Source organism: Dreissena polymorpha, chromosome 8 (genome assembly GCF_020536995.1).
Source record: "Dreissena polymorpha isolate Duluth1 chromosome 8, UMN_Dpol_1.0, whole genome shotgun sequence".
NCBI classification, from domain to species: domain Eukaryota; kingdom Metazoa; phylum Mollusca; class Bivalvia; order Myida; family Dreissenidae; genus Dreissena; species Dreissena polymorpha.
This window is the reverse complement of record NC_068362.1, coordinates 69,495,981-69,518,172: the sequence shown is the minus strand read 5'-3', so window position 1 is coordinate 69,518,172 and position 22,192 is coordinate 69,495,981. Positions and strand designations below refer to the sequence as shown.

The window sequence follows — 22,192 nt, the reverse complement described above, 5'->3', positions numbered from 1 at the left end:
TCAGAAACAGTAGCAACATCAGCAGCAGTGGCATACAAATAATCAATATTGCCCTTTAAATATTTTAAAACAATCCATCATAATCATCGTCATCATCAGCATCATCGTCAGTGTAATTGTCATTATAATAATCATCGCCATTAACATCATTCTAATCAAAATTAGTATCCGTGTTAAACTATAAAAGTTTAGTTTCTCGTATATAATTAAGCAAAGACAAATAAGGCGTTGGTAGTTGTATTCGACGGGATTTTCTTAACATAAATGCAAAAAAAAACCTTCTGTCTTACTTATGTCTTTAATCTGAAACAGTGACCAAGCTTAATAGCACAGCTCAGTTAAATAATTTTCAGGGCGTCTGTAAACATTGCAAAACCTTCTCCGGCAATTGAACCGATCGTATTGAACCGAACTGAATTGACATTCAAATAAAACGCGACTTTATTGAAAACCAAAAATTATAAATTATTTTAACAAAGAAATATACAAAGGGCGAGGGGCGGTTTAATCAGTCGTAGAGTGAGTCAGTTACCATCAATCGCTATCAACATTTATGATTGAGCCATACAACAAGTAGGTCAATCAGTGATTACGTTTTTCATTTCAAAAGCTGCATGTCCACGCAGAATGAATGAGGAAATCAGTGCTGTGGTCAATCATGTCACATGTTTGAGTTATTTCAATAGCATTTAATAATCATAATAACACTGTTTAAATTTTCATTCGTATTTAATTATTTATTTTTTTACAGAGGAGCACAATGCATCATATCGATTGATGCTGATGTTCTGGAGGTCATGACTTTTCCAACTGACCTTGACATACTTTCTCTCTCACCTGACCATGAGCGTGACCTAGATGAGACCAGCCAATCCAAAGATTGGGCTGATAATCTTTCTGGTTCAAGCTCTAACTCAGGTTTTATTCTGTCTTTTACTTCTTCTTACTTTGTGATTTACAAAACTACTATTTTTACAGGGTCATATATAGTGAAGCGGTAGTTGTAATATGAATAGCAGCAGCGTAAGCATAAATAGTACTTGTAGTAGTTGTTGTGGTGGTAATGATTTTAGTATAAGAATAAGTATTAGCATTATTAGAAGAAGTAGTTACTAGTAGTGCTGCTAATCTGCTATTACTGATTTTGAGTATAGCAAATGTTACTACTGCCACGATTGCTTATGCTGTTCCTGATGCTCCTTTTTTCTGATTCAACTACTAATATTTTCGCTGCTGATACTTTTAATACTCCGTATCGCTGTTGTTATAATCCCCCGCCATAGGCGGAAGGATATTGTTTTGGCGTTGTCCGTCCGTCCGTTTTTCCATCCTTTTGTCATTCCGTCCGTCTTTCCGTCCGTCCGTCCGTCCGGAGCCATATCGTGGAAGTGCTTTGGCGGATTTCATTGAAACTTGGTATGAGTATATATATGGCTAAGAGGATGATGCACGCTAAATGGCATTGTACACCATCTGTTAATAACGGAGTTATGACCCTTTGTATCTTGAAAAATGTTATTTTACGTGTCAAATATAACACTTGTGTCCAGAAGCATATTGGCGGGGGATACCAATTCAACGAAATTGCTAGTTCCTATTGCTTTTACTCCCGGGGTGGGGGGGGGGGGGGGGGGGTGGGGGATAACTTCCTATATAGGGGTGTGCCAATGTGCCAAAAATATGGGGTGTTTTTCGACTAAAATTATAGATATAGGTATGGTTTTGAGCATCTAAGTATAGATATGGGTATTGAAATCAGAAATTTTCTTGTATATAAATGCATATAGATTTGTAAATACCTGTATCAAAATGGGAACAAATAAACAGATAATAGTAAATTCAATAAGTATACTGTATTGATATGATAGGGATTAAAATTCTAGTATGAAACGTGTCAACTTTATAAAATTATAGTATTGAAATAGTATTATCAAAATTCTTATATTTAAATGGGTCCACTTGCTCAATTATATCGTATACAAATGGAACTTGGGAAGTAACCCCTCCCCCCCCCCTGGCTTTTACTACGACTACTCCAACTACGTCTACAACCATAACAATAACTGCTACACTCATTACTTCCATATATCCTACTAGTAAGTATAATTGTTTTGTTATAATGCCCATAATTAGAATATGCTTACAATTAATTGATTGTTCAATTTTGACAGGTGTCTCATGCGAAGAGAAAACTGTGTCGGTCTCGGTTGATCTGCTCGAGGCAGACCAAAAGGCGTAACCGGCGACTGCGACACTACAACCGCCTTGAAAAGGAACGAACGGACTTCACACAGTCCGAAAATGAAGTATCGTTAAGTCCTGAGGTCGGAACTTCTCGGGAGGGTACCAGCTTGAGTGAGAGCGAGTCGAGTGACTCGTCAATAGGGCTGTCACGATTCACCGGTATATCGGTATATCACGGTGCATGTCGTGAAAAAAATCGCACCGCGGTACGGCGTTGCCGCACCGGTTTTTAAAATATTATTATATTAGCACAGATATAAATACATTACATAATTATTTTGATATAGATATTGTTTTGAAAAATGTAGAAGCGATTCAAAAGGGCTAAATAAATAATCCGTTAATATCCAGGTCAAGCAAGCGCTTCCACTTGTAGATGTTTAACTTTCACGTTTAAAATACGGCGATGTATGGGTCCGTACCATTTTTGGAATTAGGGACAGATTTCCTTTCCAAATAAGTTCATAATTATCCAAAAGATGTTTATTCTATTTCTTATTTTCTTTCTTTAGTATATCGATCGTTCAAAGCATGGCACATCCGAGTCATGTTATCTTAAGATTCTGAATAAGTCGAGGAAGAGTCAGAACGCTACTGATTTTCAATACTGGGCCCGCTGACTCCGCATTTTGAACATGCCCTTGAAGCGTTCGATTTACACAGATCGTAGTCACAGCTATTGTAAACAACATGGCGGACATTTTAGAAAAAGACCCGAAAAATAACAATGACTACTTCTATCAAGTTTATTACAGTTTCTTTTACAGTTTCTAGTCATACTATGATACCAGTGTTTTCTGATTATTGAGTTTAATAAAGTTTGTAAAACTTGTTATTCTGCTGTTTTCTTCACAGATACATATTCTGTAAAATATCGCGGTACGTACCGCGATACAGTGTTGCCGTACCACGATATACCGCGGTACGCTCAAGGCGTATCGTGACAGCCCTACTCGTCAAGCACTGATTCAGACAATGACGATTCCTTACCTGAGTCATCTGGCGACTTGGACTCAGACAGTGATGATTCAACATCCGGGTCATCTAGTGACTCAGAATCAGACACTGACGAATCGTCATCCGGGTCATCTAGTTACTCGGATTCAGGGAGTTGCAGTTGTAGCTCAGCGTCTAGCTGCTCTTCAGACGACAGTGATTCTAATGATGATGATGCGCGGAAAGTGGACCTACGGTTCGAAAGAAATTCCTGTCTTGAAACGTGCGTGTGTCGGTCTAGCAGTAACATGCTCCAGATTACACCAACACGCAGACGCCGAACGGAACAGTCGCTGTACTACGAGGTTCTATCTCGACAGCTTCTGAAGTCATATTATGCAGCACGAGAAATCGACCTCCGGTTTGAAGAGAATCCTTACCCGGAGACCTGCGTGTGTCGGTCTAGCAGAAACATGCTAAAGTTTACTCCAGCCACAGACGCAACACGGAGCCTCCGCTGTACAGAGTGGTTCTGTCTAGACGGTTGCTTAGGCCCTCCAACCGGATACTTCACGACTGCTGCGAGTACCGGCGTAGCAGGAGGTGGCATCGCCCTGGCAGAACCGATCTAGATTAGTATACTAATTGATATGAGTAGATTGTATAGGGAAAGCTTTTATTTAAGAGACGTCGTACAAGCCGTATTATCAGATTATCTTAGTTCAACACTTGTCGGGGTATGTGACATTAATAGGCCATTTAATAATCTAAGTACAGGCTGGTTCTAGCTTATTTTGATCATTGTATGTGTTGATCGTTATAGAGTTGCATAAACGTAGCTTTTTTTAACCTATTGTGGTTATCTCCGCCGTCTGTCCGGTTGTCCGTCCGTCCGTCCGTCCGTCCTGGCCACTATCTCCTCCTACACTATTAGCACTAGAACCTTGAAACTTACACACATGGTAGCTATGAGCATATGTGCAACCCTGCACTATTTGGAATTTTGATCTGACCCCTGGGTAAAAAGTTATGGGGGTTGGGGTGGGGCCGGGTCAGAGATTTTCACTCATTTTTTAGGTTATTTTACATTAACTTCTTCATTTCTACACCGATTTACTTCAAATTGATACTGAACCTCTCTTATGACAATACGGTCAATCTCAAGTATGCATGGCTCAACTACCAAACCTGGGGCGCCCCACCCACATAGACCACACCCACCTAAAATTGGCTTTTACTATAATTTCTTCCTTTCTACACCGATTTACTTCTAATTGATACTGAACTTCTATAATGACAATATGACACTATGGTCAATCTCAATTATGCATGGCCCCATTACCAACCCTGGGGCGACCCTGGGTCAAACATGCGGCGTGGGGATACGCGTCGGCCTCTGCCGCGCCATTTCTAGTATACATATAAGATTAAGATTACTTTAATAAAACATAATGTCGTAGTAAATTTATCTAGGATATGCTATGTTTTGTGGATCAGCTCGTACAGGCTTGACCTAGATAAGGTCGATAGTTTTTTGTTTAAATTTATCTTTATGGTTTCAGTAGGTACATGTACCGTGCATTTTAATTGTGTAACCCCGTCACACCGGACTGGCGTCCTTTCGGCGACCTAAGACTGTGTTTCTGGAAAAATTTTGATTGTCGTAGTAAGGACGCCAATTACTTTTTCGGTAAATATGCTGTTTATCGCCTTCCCGTCACACCAGCGTCCTGGTTTATGGCATTCTGTGCGTCCTCACGACGTCCTTAATAAGTACCCGGCGACCTTATCGCGTTCGTGCTGTGTCCTTACGGCGACCAAAGCCGATCATACGGCGTCTGAGCGGCGTCGTTGGCGTTCTTACTACCTTCTTATTGCGACCATGGTCGTTCTGAGGACGCAATAGACGTACAAAGGACGTACTAATGTCGCAATAAGGTCGCCGTACGGTCGCCTTGCAGTCAATGATCATTTTCTGTGGGTTTGAGCAGCGACAACACGACGTCCATGGCGACCTTACGGCGACCCCACCACGTCCCTACTACGACTACTGCGCCTCTACGGCGTCCCTACGACGTCCTTGACAGAACGCCGTAAAACGCCGGACTTTGGCGACTACTTTGAACATGTTCAAAGTGATCGCCGTGGGCTCGCGTCCTGAGCAATTTTCGGCGTTCTTATGCGTCCTCTCTCGTCCTTACTGCGTCCCTCCGGCGTCTATGGCGTCCTCACTGCGACCTGGGTCGCCGTAAAGACGCAATAAGGACGCCAGTCCGGTGTGACGGAGGTATAAGTGGAAGCTCAGGTCTTTGGAGATCCCCGTTTAGAACAAATCTCGTATTCATTTAGTGACAATGAAATTTTTCTGCTGAAATTTAGTTTTGTGTTTTAGTCGTACATGTTAATTGTAAGAAGGTGAGTACAGGATATACACATAAGTGTAGACCACGTTTATGTAGACAAAGCCACTGCTGTTTCTTGACAATGATAGAACCAATACTTTAACTATTTGTTATATATTTTCAGGTATGAAGATCGTCGCAATAACCATTTTCTTGACGAACTATTGCCTTGTTTAATCTTTTCAGCTCTATTTCTGTCTGTTGCTTTCAGTTTTTTCTCCTGTGGTTCTCTACTGGACCCGCCATGACTTCGAAAGGAATATCTTGAAATTGTCAAACTGCGCCGCTGGTCGGTCTGCTCTATTTAAGTTATGTTATAGAAGTTAATAGACGAGCCAAATGTGAGTATTCAATCTGTGCACGAATACAAATATATCACATTATTGTACACAACGTTATTAAAAAATATTTATATAATATGTCTATATCACTATTTGTTTTATGTGATATGATATTACCTGCTTATCCAGGGCGAGTTTAAGTTATATGTGTTTAGTGGGTATAGGGCGTGCACTTGTATAAACACGATTTATCGTTTTTTATCGGCAAAGGAACAATAACTTGAAGACCATGAGTTCATGTCTGAAAACACGTTTTTTTCTCGATTAACATTTACATGTTCTGTAATCTCAAATGATCACACTGATCGACAAATGTTTTCGGCTGATCTGGGCTCACGATCGCGATTTTTGTTGCGTGGCGTTGTATTCTTTGCAAAAAGAGGTCCAGGAGCATCCACATAGGATGTTTTTTTATGAAAACATGAAACTGTCGACTAAATGTTGGCAAAAATAATTGTCACAATTTACACGCCCAACGAGTTATTTCGCATTTCGCTAACATAAAATATGGAAAAGATAAGCAAGGCCGACAAAAGGCAGAGAATTCTTTATGCTTTTATCATAAATACAATTCTGGAAATGCTCCCGTGAAAAATAACAAAATCATAACTGTTATACACAAAATAATGTAAATAATAAATAATTTGTAACGCTTAAAAAGTCCTAACAAAATCAAAGTCAATTATTGTAATTACAAAACTATAGTTTTTATAACCATTGTTTATAATAAATTAACACTACTTTTCAATACGTGTAAAAGAAAAACAATACATGTACATGCATTTTGGCCGTGTTAATGAATATGTAAGAATGAACTTTTATTGATACACTCTTAATCAAGCATAATATATTCGCTGTATATTACAACAATTCTTACTCGAGAGTTACGCGAAATTATAATTATTACAATCATAATGCAAGGTGCTATAAGATAAAGTTAAAATAACATGCATGTGTTAGTTCACGAAATATAATTATGAAAAAGATTGAAAGAGACTTGTTCACACAGGTTTGCAATTTTACGTTCTTTCAGACATGTTTTAAAATTAATAAATGTAAACAGCCGAGAAAGAGACGGCCAATATAATAATAAGAATATAATTTTAGAAAGTAACACAATTGCCAAATCGGTCTCGAACTAGTTACCGTTAGATTAAAAACTATCGCCTGAACTACCAGAATATCCGGTTTCGTAAATTCCACATTTAATTCAATACTTTTATGCATAAGCGAATCCACAAAATATAACGAAAACAATAGAAGTAATTAAAGAATATTATTTCGTGTTTGTAATACTTGATAATTTTCATAATATCAAATGATGATTTCTCGTAATCGAAAGTGTACTATCAGTAGGAGTCATGTCATCAATGTTATTTCGCTTCCAGGTGTAGAGCGTTCTTTTATCTTTTTTTATCGGTGTAAATAAGTTGGACAAGTGTCATTTCGGCAATCTATGAACAAGCCTCTTCAATAAAGTACCTTCAATAAAATATCAGCAAAACCGAAAAATCGAAATCCCTTGTTAAATTTCATACACCGTAAGTGAAAGGTGTGATTAGACTAGTTCCTTCGTTTATCGATTTAGATGGAAACACATTGTAATAAACACCAGGACAAGCTAAAGTTGGAAAAGAAGACATAAGCCAAAGATGTACCGGTATCAATAAACGATTAATAGTTCTCTTCCTAAATAGACCGAGGTTATCGATTGAAGAAAAATACGTAACACGTTATTTAATGAACAATTAATTAAAGCGCTGCTGGAGGACAAGTAATAAACACGCATGATCGACGATAGATCGATAATCATATCACAGATACCGCTTTGATGACAAAAAACTCTTTCAACACATCTACGTTTCTTAAAGAATAGATAAATTCAAAAACTTACTACTGCGTGTAGGCCTACATGAACTAATAAATTCAAAATCCGCCGATCTAAAAATCGCAAGCATGACGTCGCTCTGAAGGAACGTAATACTACAACTGGCCGTTTCTAGTCTAATAACTAACAAATTAAAAACCAACATCATTCACGCATTGCAAGTCAACGAAATGCGTATTGATTGTAGAAAATCTATCAACATGCAAACACATCTATTAACTTGATTGTTTTAAATGCGTGTACAAGTAACAAAGAGAAAACTTTATTATTTATAATTTTCTATGAAAAAAAACTTTCCAAAAGTACCTCGGGATTCTCCAGATTAAGCACCCTCACATATAATTGTTAGTGCGCTTTGTATTTTTCACAAATAAAATTTTCCGAATCTTTGATTAGTTCGATCTCATTTTCCTAGGGTTCATATTCAACAACCAATTCTGAGACTTAAGTCTAAAGTGAGCAGCGTTCTGAGAAAACTGGGCCCATTGCATGTGCGTAAAGTGTCGTCCCAGATTAGCGTGTGCTGTCCGCATAGGCTAATCAAAAACGACACTTTCCGCTGTTATGGTATTTTTAGTTTCAAGGAAGTCCCTCCTTACAAAGTTTAGGCGGAAAGTGTTGTCCCAGATTAGCCTGTGTGGACTGCACAGGCTAATCTGGGATGAAACTTTGAGCACATGTATTAAGCCCAGTTTTGCCAGAACAAGGCTCAAATAATGTTCTTGAAACTGAAATGTTCTAATGATAAAATGCAACGTATTATTTTGTATCTTAGAATTTTGTTTATTTTTAAGTCATATAATTGGTTAGTGTATACGGGCCCAGATGTTATCATGCGTTCTACTCATCATTTTTTTTACAAATATGAATTTTCTGACTGTATTGTAATGGCATCCGTTTTGAATGCATTAAAGCCATTAATTTTCTGTGTGGATTATCACATATACCCGTTTCTCGCGAAATAGAATGTTCACACCTTCTAAAATGAGATAATATTCGTCAGAGATTTGCACGAATGTCATTCACGTAACGAATACCGTAATTAAATCGCGACAAATTTGGAGAAATTGTCCCAAAATTTTGTAATTTAAGTCAGACAAGTTCTCATGATATCGCGTGTATTGGTTATCACTTCTCTAGACGGGAAACTATTGCAGGTCGATAGATCTTGCGTTCGAATCACAACAATAAGGCCACTCTGTTACCCCACTGACACTGGGACTATTGACCATGTGTATTTAAGAACTTACGACGAGCTTAAGTTACGACTGAATTGTGTGAAGATTTAAGATGTTCCTGAAATGTAGGATATTTGTTAGAAAATAATAACTTGTTTTCATTTAAAAAATACGTCCATCTTTGTTCAAGGGATGCGTGAAACTACACAAAAAAATATCCTAACATCACTTTGGCTTACGATTCTTGTTAAGACGGGTTCCTAGGCTATGTTTATGATCGGGCGTAATACGCCTCTTTAACAGATACTTTAGTCTCCCACGCAACATTGATAATGCGGTAGTTCGGCAGTGCACAACTATTGTCTGGAGGCCATGTACACAAGTACTGCAACCCGTTTATAAATGCGAAATGCTATACAGTGACTTAGAACCGATGTGCTGGCTTGAAGTGGACGCGGACTCGCTCAGGGAGGGGTACTTCCTGTTCCGGTCTACATTCTGTGCGGGTAAAGATAGGAAGACCGAAACGTAGCAGTGCGCGTCGTCTTGTTCCTCGCGTTGTCATAGGAACGCATGTGGCGGTCGTATTTATAATCCAGAGTCATGTCGTCTTCGTAGGCGTACTCTGGCTCCCGGTCCGCCGAGAGCGGCCGGAAGGTGTTGTACGCGGCGACGGATGACGCCAGTTTGTTTCTCGCCGCCATCAAAACGTCCTCCGTGCTTGGGGCGACCGGGCTGATACTTCCGGTGTGGTCTATCACGTGATTGGAAGCACCGGAGGCGGCGATGTCTCTTACCGGTAATTCCGAAAAACCTGCAACATACACATGTAAATGTTACATATTATATATATAAGATTGTTTCTGCCTTATTTTACTAGACCGTGTTGAAAGAATAATTCTCAGTAAGTCAAATTTGAGCCCATTTGATGAGAAGAAAATGTTCTTGTTTTCTTTTCATATTATTTGCATGTTATTACATATTAAAGCATATGACTACAAATATTAAATAATCGAGCTTTAATGAAAATTTTCAATGAGAATAGTAGCAACCAGAGAGCCATGATGGCACCGCAGCGCTCACGTGAGTTTAAGTTACATCAATTATGGAAGACTTTAACTGGTTAAATAGTGTTAAACCCCACTTGACTCGGATTCAAAATTACATTGATATTCTCTGATTATACTCCTTTAATTGACGTTTCGGCATAATGCCTTTATCAAAACAATGGAAATAATATGTTAACTACATTTTTACGTCTTTTGACTGCACAATTTAAATAACAAAGAAAAATGTTTTTAAACGTCAAATGACGTTGTACATGATGAATATGACATTTGACGTTTAAAAACATTTTTCTTTGTTATTTAAATTGTGCAGTCAAAAGACGTAAAAATGTAGTTAACATATTATTTCCATTGTTTTGATAAAGGCATTATGCCGAAACGTCAATTAAAGGAGTATAATCAGAGAGTTATAATTATTAAATATCCCTTCGGATAATTCAACTGAGCTTACATTGATATTGTTAAGATCAACATTCTTTATAAAATTCATAAACATGAGAGAGAAAAACACGTGACTCAATGATGGCAATGTAGATGGTGACCTGGTGACATAACTTTAAGACACACGAGATCTAGCTTCAAACTTGGTATTGATATTTTAAAGATGAAAATTCTCATCCAAGCTTAGTCCTAAATGTGTATCCGGTTTTTCTAAGATTGGTCATTTTGACCTAGGTTTTTGATGAACGTTACCCAGATTCATACTCGGCTATGAAATTGCCAAGATAACCATACTGAACACGTTTTGTCGAGATAGATAATACATTTCTTAGATCAGTTGAGTTTAAAATAAAGTTGATGCTCCTTAAATTAATACTAGTTAGTACGGACGGCAGCGTCTCTTCACACTTATCAGTAAATGTACATACTGGAATGACTTGATTCTGTTTCTTTTTGTGGTGATGACGTCATTTGTGGCGTCACAGTTTTTGCGCGCCGCAGCCGCTGCAACTCGTCCTCTTGGCGACAGACCGTGTTCTTGGCCGACTCGAGTTCGCTCTTTAATCTGGAGATTCCAATGCAATAAGTTTCAATCCGAATGCACATCATTCTTTAAGTCAATATTCTAAACGACAACGCGCCATTTTACCTAAAGGGACCCATAGAACAATATATTTTTATTAAAGAGGCTCGTTAATTTTCATAGTTTTCAATCGTAATAAAGAGCAAAATATACGATATTTTGCAAATAATTTAAAATGAATATACAATCATTTACAAGTTGAAATAACAATTCCTTTGCTTTTGTCGTGATTCAAACATTGGTCCTTTGGGAGCAATATTCATCGCGACTCGGCCATTTAGGCTATATATTTACACGGCCGTTAATCACGCGCGCCACCTTTTTTTGAGATGTATTAGTAAATGAGCAAATGCTACTTCCGAGGTGGCGCTCAGGCCCGGATGTTTTTAAATTTAACGGATAATTTTACAGGATGATTAGGTTTTATATGTTTTTTCAACATATGTCGCATTATTTTAAAAAATCGGCCAATGGAGTCCGATTCTGCGATTATAAATTCATCCAAAGATGTACAAAAACATACAATCACAACCCATTTGGTAACGTGATGACCTTTATAAGTTGTGACATGGTAGAATTCGTAAAAGCTGATCGATGAATTTTGTATTGTGACGAGCAAATTTCTAGTCATTTAAATCGCGCATTGCTTTAAACCTGTAAAAGTTCATGCATGCAATAAAACTTCGGCCGATTTTATAGATAAATTTGCATTTTTCAAAAAGAGATGGAGCAAATGACAAGGATATGGCGCTCAGATTAGGAAGTGGCGCCAATTCACATTTATAGCTATTTTAAAGTGAAATACTATATGTAATGGTTTCTATTATGTTTACAGGACTTACATTAGTTTTTGTAAGTTGACATCTTCAGCACATTTGAGTCGCGTGAGTTTTTAATTGGAAAAAGTAGTTTTATAATAATGTTTTGATGGATTTAAACGCTCGTATTTGTTATATTAGAACATTTTACATGTATTACACAAAAAAGTTACGGTAAAAACCGAGCTATCTTCATTTCTTGGAGTTGATAGTGGGAAAAACAACACATATGTTGACCATGGCCTTTTAATAAATTCAGCATTTGGATTAAGGGACACATCATCGTTCCAAGAAGAAGTATTATCCTATATTTATTTCTTGATAATCATACTGTATTCAAATATTGCTGTCGATGTATTATTTTGATAATGTTGAACATTAAGTTATAGGTTTTATTGAGTATTACAAATTTGTGGTATATATCGTACACTATGTTTTATTTATGTTGTTGACTTCTTAACTTAATTGAGTCGATAACTTTTATATCTGAAAAAACTACATTTTATTTACTAGTATTAAAGAACGTGTTTATGTTCTGTAAAGATTTTGGCCTTCGTATGTACGTTGAAAAATATATTAAATATAACAAATAACATTATCTATCAAATGTTCGTCATGTGATAATGTTATTGCAATACGACTGTTAATTGATACATCTTGCATTGGCGCCACATCCTATCATTAGCGCCATCTCCTTGGCATTGGCTCCATTTCTTTTGGAAAAATGCAAAATTATCTACTACTTCGAAACGAAGCCAATATTTGTGTGCATGCAGCATCTAATGTATGTTGCACGCAATCGTTTGAGGCCGTTAGCGATTACACCGAGTGGAAATTTTATCGTTACACAGGAAAAACTCATCGAAATGCTTTTTTAAATTCCACCATACCACAACTTATAAAGGTTCTCACATTTTTTTAATGGGTTGAGTATGTATGTTTCTGTACATTTTTGGATGAATTAGTCTTCGCTAAATCGCACTACATTGCCCGATTTTTAAAAGACTGCGAAATATGTTGAGAAAAAAACCCACATAAAACCTAATCACCTTGCACAATTATCCATGAAATTTCAAAATACCCGGCCTGAGCGCCACCTCGGAAGTTGCATTGGCACATTTATTAATGCATCTCAAAAGAGTAGACGTGCGTTATTAACGGCCGTGATTTATTGCGTTTTTAACGATGTGTAGTATAAATACTCGCAAAACGAAAACACGCTTTATTATTGTGTCATTTTGGATTTCAAGCATCCATCATGTACTTATTAATCTTTAGTGTTATTACTTGTTTTAATATAGTGCATATTTTCTGATTGGATATATGAATAAACAAAAGGTTATTTCGCCAATCTACGAGAAGATCCATTTACTGATCAAACTAAGCTGATTGAATTGAAAAATTAAGACAAGTACGCTGTTTATATAAGAAAAAATGTAATACTTTAAACGAATCTGACATTTTAATAAAATCAGTGTATTATAACCTTGAGCAGAGCGACAAGGCGCCCTTGGCAACCATGGCGGCCGGAACCACCTGCGTCTCGAAGGCGCGCTTTAGCGTCGCTTCAGTGAGGAGCGAGAAGTTGACGGTGTCCATAAGCCCACTTTTCTGTTCCTGGGTCAGTTTATCTTTCTCTGCAAGAATATGTGATTAATTATACAGAAACGGACTTTGACAAGCTCAGTAAGAAAAACGACACCCTAAAGCATCGTCTCAATTTACATATGAGCCGCGCTCTGTGAACACAGGGTTCAATGCGTGGGCGTTCCGTATCGCTCAAGATCTGCGTGTGCAGTCCGCACAGGCTAATCAGGACCAAAACTTTCCGCCTAGATTGGATTTTCTTTTTGAAAATGTTTCATTTACACGTAAAATTCCATCAAAGCGGACTGTATTGACCCTGATTGGCATGCGGACTGTATTGACCCTGATTGGCATGCGGACTGTATTGACCCTGATTGGCCTGTGCGGACTGTATTGACCCTTATTGGCATGCGGACTGTATTGACCCTGATTGGCATGCGGACTGTATTGACCCTGATTGGCCTGTGCGGACTGTATTGACCCTTATTGGCATGCGGACTGTATTGACCCTGATTGGCATGCGGACTGTATTGACCCTGATTGACCTGTGCGGACTGTATTGACCCTTATTGGCATGCGGACTGTATTGACCCTGATTGGCATGCGGACTGTATTGACCCTGATTGGCATGCGGACTGTATTGACCCTGATTGGCATGCGGACTGTATTGACCCTGATTGGCATGCGTACTGTACAGGCTAATCTTGGACGACACTTTACGCACATGTATTAAGCTATGTTTTCACAGAGCGCGGCTCATACAATTTTAGCGCTTTCTTTTTTTTTTGAACATTTAAAGAGTTATTTTGATTTGAAAACACCAAGCACTAACGATTTCTTATTCCCCAAATAATTATTGTATAAACTGGTTTAAGCTATATAAACATGCGTATAACAGGCGTGGATTCTTGTAAAAAATGAGGATCGTACTTTTTTTAATAACAATGGACATAACAATTGAAATATTAGTTTCAGTAAGCGCTGCTATAGCAGGGTAAACTATACTGGGTACTTCGATGTCATTAAAAAGAATGCACGAGCTTGCATGAGTATAATGAGAGCTCATAAAGAAATAAGCCTATCACGTGACCAGTTTTGGCAGTTGAACATCAATATACCTGCCAATCGCGATCTCTGACGATGATATCTGCATATTAAGTGACAATGCTTACCATAATTAATTACTGTCAGCAAAATAATTGAACATTATACGCTGATAGGGAGTGCTAGTACATTATCGTGAGATATATCTACAAAGACAAAACTTGCTGACAGTGTCTGTTTTGCTTACACAATGCGGCGACTATGTGACAGCCATATCGCAAATTCCTATCGTTTAACCGCGATATTAACCATTCCGTATACGTCTAATTGTTCAAAAAGAGTTTTTGGCACAAGTCGTCTTAGAGTATACTGTTGTGGTAATGCTAGCAATTAGGTGTCATCTATAAAGTCAAAAAGTTTTTTTAGAATAGAAAGAAAAGAATGTCATTCGGACTGCTTCTGGCCTCAACAAAAGTGAAGCAATATACATTTACTCGTTCAATTATTGATTTTATTTAATAATTAAAATATGCAACTTAAGTCGGATGGTACAAACAGATTGATTCGTGGGCCAGTCCATAAAGATCCAATATATGCCATTAATATTGTTTCTGGGTAGTTTTAGGATTAATTTGATAAGTAAAAATGTTCGCATCTCATACGGAATTTAATCCGATGGTTGATATGTTCTGCAATGGTCAATTCAACTTCAAAGTACTAGTATAAATTTAAGGAGCATCAAACTTTACATGCTCATGTTTTTCAAAACATTTTATTTCAAGCATTAATAATAAAGCATTTTATGTAGAATCCAACAATTCAGCTATCGGCTTCTGTCCATATACTATTCGTGGCTGCATTCCTGGTCACAATTTTGTGATACGACCCTCAGTGGGGGGGGGGGGGGGGGGGTTTCTATTTCTTATTAATAACATGACATTGAAAATCCTCATTTCCTCACACAGGGCAGCAGTTTCAGAGCTTTACAAATACACTCTCTTGGACAAGTTAAGATGTTCTTAAAGACATTTCAAAACATTATTAACATCTTCTACCCCTTGTTATTGAAAGTTGGTTGAAAACAGTGGTCAGCATTTAGTCGAATAAGCTGATCTCGGTTCCCACTTAACGATTTGACTTCTCCTTTTTTATAAACCTACCAACATGAACTCCGTATGAAAACATTTTGTCGTTTTTTGCCAGCAAATGCTAATAGAACCTTATTTGATTTGTGGGCAATTGTGTGCCAATCCGTTCACCTTCATTTGAAAACATCGTTAAATTACCTTCAACAAATGGCGAATTTAGGCACCGTTTCAGTACACTTATATCATGATTCTTTATTAAGTATGTTTATAGGATACATGCATAACACCCCCTGTTTTATATCAAACTAGGAAATGTATAATATATAAAATACATAAAGTTCACATCCGTTTCCACAGTCTATTGCGAAGCCTTACGATCAATAAAATTAAATTGAATATTAATGACGTGAAAACTAATCAAAAGGACATTTCCCATACAGCGAATCATTTAAAAATATTCTTTTAAAACTTAGCGAAATATGTTAAAGCATAAAACGTGATTGAGTAATAAAACATAAAACACAGACATTGAATAATAACGGCAAGTTAATATCCGACTGAAGTATTATTTAATTTGCTCGTAAGATTTAATCGATCGGATTTAAAGTTATCGGAATGCTTGATTGTCGCCTGATATATAGCTACTGATCAGATTTAAAACCAGACAAACTCCCGTGGGAAGAATTTAAGACATATTAATGAATGAAATACATGTTTAAGACACATGGGCATAAACAAAACTGGGTTGTAAGCAGACACTTTAATTTTACTGATCTGAATAATTAAAAAAATCATATGATGCATTATGTCCAGGGGACACATGCAATTTTAGACAATTTCACCGCATAATAAAAATACAGACATATTATGTAATGAAGACCATTTTGAGAGCCAAGACGATTTTGAAGTACATAAAAAAAAGAAAAAGATCATAAATGTAACCTGAGATTTACAGGCATAGCACAGGGGGATGATACATTTGACAGAAAAATGTCAGGAGTAGAAATAAATATTAAAGAACTGAAACACACGTTAAAACAAGGTGTTACATTATTTACGTAAGTATTATTGAATCTTTAAAGTTGTGTTAGAGACTGAGCAAAATATTTGGAGTAAAAATATAAACAAATACCAGTTCGCATTGCTACAAAGTAAGAAACAAAGCATACCCCTCGGCCTCTCTTTAAATAAACATTGATAAGTCGGAACAAGGTTACAAACTCGCACTGTTATGAACAAGGATTAAACACTACGTACCGCGAATCCAAAGCAAAATAAAATATTCCCCTAAAATAAAACATATTGTGTAGTGTACGTGAGATAACTTGCCTGGAGACATAACAAAATCCCCAATAATGTTCGACCCTTTGAGAATGTCCTCAAAAAAGACATTTCCCTAACCCCGTTTGACCATCCTGAAAAATTTTCTCCTGTCTGAAAACTATGTTCATGATCAATTTGGTGTTGTTGTTTTTTCAATAAAAATGAACGTGAAAAGACTAAGTGTTTTTTTGTACATTAGTACGGGCGATAGTAAGCTACTGTAAAATACTCTGGTTTTAACTTGCCCTATTCTTTGAAAATGTCGTGCAATATAATAAGCAGGTAAGCATGTGAACAGATTATATACTATTTATTGTGTTATTATATTGTATGTTTAATTATATAATTAGAGAAATGTGAAGTAAAATGTTCGTTTTTTTGTTGTAAATTGGTCACACTTAACACCGATTCGGAATTATTGCATCGAAATTAAACGCTTAGAGCGGCAGACTGAACTATAGTAGTATGTAAAGGCAACACTTATCTCGATTTTTAATAACTTGAAACATGAAAATGCAACAGAAATATTTCAGTTACATTCTACATTCAGGTAGGAACAACTCATTTTGCGTTGTGTATGGGAAGTTTGAGAACGATGCATTGTTCGCTGTCAATAGAAAAAATATAAACTTTAGCCCATTTATCATGTTTGCCAAGCGTCTAGAAAAAAGGCCTTGGCAAACAGCGTAGACCCAGATGAGACGCCGCATGATGCGGCGTCTCATCTGGGTCTGCGCTGTTTGCTGAAATGAATTTCTGTAAGAAATATTCTAAACATAGGAATAAATATACTAGACATCCCTAATTTGGGAAATAAATTGAAACAATTTAGAAGAATGGGAGAGTCCACTATGCATTACTGGGTTAAGTGGCACTTGCAGCTTTCTTGTTGAATGTAAATGCATCTTTTTATTACAAAGTTATTTGGCTTATATGATGAACACTGATGAAATTCGTGAGTCGCATTAATATACCCTTTAACTGGCTAACGTATCGTGTGGTGGTTAAGCAGATGTGGATAATTTAGATCATCGTGTTGAATATTGAGTATCATATATGTTTGATTGGAATCATTGGCAATTTAACACAAATATTATAAAACATTAGTTGTTACGGTCTTTTGAAAAGACAATCGGCTGTTACTCGTGTAACAGTTTCAGTGGAAACACTGTCGGGCGAAGGGCATGAATTCATCAAAAAGCTTGTACTGCATGGCGTTCCAATATTTAATACTATTTTAATCAACTAAAAAGACACTGAACGGTACAAAAAGGCAGTTTATGTACAACTTATTGAAAATTTGCATTAAGTATACCTGCTGTTAGAACATATTCCAGAATTCCATACAGCGAATCATGGGACTTCCGGGCGTCCGCAGGGCCGGAAGTAACCAATGTTTTGTACGTTTCAGCGGTGAGGACTCCCTTTCGCGCCATCTCGTTCATGTAATTCTCCATCAGCTGACACGCCTTAAGTCCCTGGGTGGCGTCGCCGTTGCAAGACTCGGAAACAATGTCTTTCAGCACCGAGGGCGAGATGATGCAGAGATCGTCTGCAGATAGGCTGTTAAGACGCTCCCCGGCTATGCGCACCAGGACAGGGCGGCACTTGCAGCCGTGAGCGGTGGCGAACTTAAGCACTTTGGTAATCCAGTCCGTGGTTATGCTGGGATCGGAAAAAGACTCTTCCGGCATCTCACTGATAATGGCGTCCAGCACCTTACCCGATTCGTTCTTCTTCTTTGACTTCATCCCCTGCCGAGCGTCCTTTACAAGGTCAACTTCCTGTTGCGCTCCCCGGGCGCCCTTAGCGGGTTTGGTATCACTCGTGTCGCCTTTCTTTGAATCGTACATTTTATCCTCAGCATCGGACTTGTCAATGAAAAGGTTTACGTATTTTGTTGCGAGTTCAACAGTTACCCCACTCTTTGACCCCTTCACTCTCGCGAGAGCTAGCAGCTTCACCAGCCAAGGCACGGGCAACCCGAGCAGGACCCAGACGCTCTCGTCTGACTTCTCGTTCGAGCCTTTCTTAGACACGGAGGGCGTGCTGAATTTTGTGGGGGGCTTAGACCAACAGTCGACGAGCGCGTCACAGCACGCGCTCACGATATCAGCCTTCTCGGCCACTGCTGTCGCAGTCATGCACGAGATCAGTAGGGACGCAATAGCCGACGTGGACCGACTCATTTTCGCCGAGGTTATAGTATCCTGGAGGAATTTATCCGACACCTCCGAAAGGTTCCCGGATCCGGTCATCTGCAGAACCTCCGCTGCGCACCGGATGTGTACCACGTTGGTCTTTGTGAGATCAACTTTCATGTTGTAGCAAAAGTCCGCTACCACGGCGAACGCTTCCGGTCCTCCCGGAAATTCCTTAAGCTCTACGCGGTTACAATCCGTTCCCGGGCTCTTTGCAAGCGCGCAGAAAAAATCGGACTTGGCATAGAGCGGGAACTTGTGAAGTTTAAACTCCGTATCGTCCACGACTACCGTTATATCCGACAGTTCGCCGGTTTGCCGAAACTTCGAAAAATTCATTATTTTTTTAAGTATAACTTTTCCAGCTATTTATCAAATTGTTTTCGCCAAAAAGATAAACTTAGTTTTGCATAAACTTACATGACCCTGTATGAATTTGTGAACCTATGCATTTTTAGTCATGGTATTAAAATCGACGTAAACACAGTACCGGTTAGTGCAAAAATCTGTCCTTCGATTTCGTATCCAATTATATCGGAACTTGAAAAAGTAATTTCCTCCGTTCATCGAGGTCTCAGGTCAATATAATTCTTTACACCAACCTTGTGTCAATACAACACCGAATGTAAACACGATCGACCCAAGGTTTCGATCTGATAAATTATTGCTCCGCTTGATCACAAAATATTTCCACTATATCCGTGGTGATACGCCATAAACGAACTTACAATTATCTCAAGGTGTTCATATTTTAAGAGGCTAATCACACTTTTTCGTCTCATATCAAAATTAACATTTTAAGTATATCACAGTCGTTTATTGACGTGTTCGTGTATTGGAAAAATTGTGGTAACATTAGCTAAGTCCAACTTAAAACTATCGATTATTTTAATCTGTTTTTCTAAACATCGCATTCATCAAATAATTTGAGCTTAATCATTTTACCAATAGTCGTAACCCGATTAGCTCAAGTCTAATAATCAATCGAGTTGCATAACATAAACGCTTCCCTTCTAGCATTATGTGTTTAATTCTATTTCATTCCAGGACTTCAAATTTATATATCTAAAATTCAACATTAAACACTGTGTAGATACATTCAGCATGTTTGGCGACACTAACGAAATAACTTAACTCTTATCTCAGTGCATGTCCGAACTCGACCGACACTTCATTCGCGCCTTTCTTTTCATAATATTAATGTTCATAACGCAACCGTGGTACACAAATCTACATAAGCGCAAGCGTTTCGTTATGATGATAGTGATGAAAATCGTAATTATCATCATCATCATCATCATCATCATCCATCATCATCATCATCATCATCATCATCATCATCATCATCCCCACCACCATCATCATCATCATCATCATCATCATCATCATCATCATCATCATCATCATCATCATCATCATCATCATCATCATCATCATCATCATCATCATCATCATCATCATCATCATCATCATCATCATCATCATCATCATCATCATCACCATCATCATCATCATCAAAGCCATTGATCTAGACGTAAGAATGATGATCAATACATCAATATCGTTATCATCATCTTCTTCATTCACTTATACTACTACTACTACTATTTCTACTTTTTCTACTATTTCTACTACTACTACTACTACTACTACTACTACTACTACTACTACTACTACTACTACTACTACTACTACTACTACTACTACTACTACTACTACTACTACTACTACCACTACTACTACTTCTACTACTACTACTACTACTACTGCTACTACTATTGCTGCTGCTACTGCGCTACTGCTACTGCTTCTACTACTACTACTACTACTACTACTACTACTACTACTACTACTACTACTACTACTACTACTACTACTACTACTACTACTACTACTACTACTGCTGCTGCTGCTGCTGCTGCTGCTACTACTACTACTACTACTACTACTACATTACTACTACTACAACAACTACTACTGCTACTACTACTACTACTACTACTACTACTACTACTACTACTTCTACTACTACTACTACTACTACTACTTCTACAACAACAACAACAACAACTACTACTACTACTACTACTACTACTACTACTACTACTACTACTACTACTACTACTACTACTACTACTACTACTACTACTACTACTACTTCTACTACTACTACTACTACTACTACTACTACTACTACTACTACTACTACTACTACTACTACTACTACTTCTACAACAAGCAAATTCGTTGAATTGATTTCCCCCGCCATTCTGTTTCTGAAAACAAAAGTTGTGACCTTTGACCTCAAGGTGTGACCTTGACCTAGGACTATGGGTGTTGAATGTGAAACACCCACAGATGATTGAGAACAACTATGGCAAGTTTCATGGCTCTGGCTCATGTGTTAATGGAGATAAAGCTCTAAGCTGATAATAAAAAGCTTTTTTTTTCAAGATACAAAGGGCAATTACTCCGTTATTAACAGATCGTGTTCAATGCCATTTGGCGTGCATCATCCTCTTATCCATATATATAATCTTACCAAGTTTCATTGAAATCCACCCAAGCACTTCCAAGATATGGCTCCGGACACAAAAGTGCCGGACGGACGGAAAACGGACGGAAAGACGGACGGACAACGCCAAAACAATATCCCTTGCCTATGGCGGGGGCTAACTACTACTACTACTAATAATAATGCTAGTAAATTATTCCATGACTTATTACCACAAACGTGCGGTAATACTTATTACTCGAAGCTCTTTTCAGCATTTATTAAGTATTTTTGTGTTTAAATTGCCAAACAATAATATTTTTTTACAGAATAAAATCGTCCAGTTCACAAAGAGGTATTTTGGTGTACAGGTCGTGGGTAGAGCACTCGACTCCCATGTGTATCATCTATCAAGATAAGAATCGCTCCTATCTGGTCGCCTGTTGGGTGTTCAATCACCCGGTCGTCTCTTCACAATCGTAAAATCAATCGATCACAATCGACCACAATCGATCACCACTGATAACGTCGAGGTTTACAACGGCGTAGGTCGATTG

The 22,192-nt window shown here is 37.9% G+C and overlaps 1 protein-coding gene across 1 annotated transcript; it reads right to left on the bottom strand.

The window, feature by feature from the left end:
• Window positions 1-6,454: 6,454 nt before the first annotated feature.
• LOC127841274 (uncharacterized) lies at window positions 6,455-20,265 on the bottom strand. Its single transcript, XM_052369963.1, has 4 exons — window positions 18,256-20,265; window positions 13,385-13,535; window positions 10,926-11,062; window positions 6,455-9,803 (listed from the first exon to the last, which is right to left on the bottom strand). Exons 1-4 carry the CDS (start codon window positions 19,478-19,480, stop codon window positions 9,481-9,483), a joined length of 1,836 nt encoding a protein of 611 aa, XP_052225923.1. The 5' UTR covers window positions 19,481-20,265; the 3' UTR covers window positions 6,455-9,480.
• Between the last annotated feature and the right edge of the window lie 1,927 nt (window positions 20,266-22,192).

What these genes read in the sequence shown, in the direction of transcription:
- LOC127841274 (XM_052369963.1), bottom strand. Translation starts at nt 19,480, where the DNA reads ATGAATTTTTCGAAGTTTCGGCAAACCGGCGAACTGTCGGATATAACG. An exon ending in GGAATATGTTCTAACAGCAG is followed by an intron (nt 13,536 to 18,255) that starts GTATACTTAATG and finishes ATATTCTTGCAG; the next exon opens with AGAAAGATAAACTGACCCAG. An exon ending in AACAGAATCAAGTCATTCCA is followed by an intron (nt 9,804 to 10,925) that starts GTATGTACATTT and finishes TGTATGTTGCAG; the next exon opens with GTTTTTCGGAATTACCGGTA.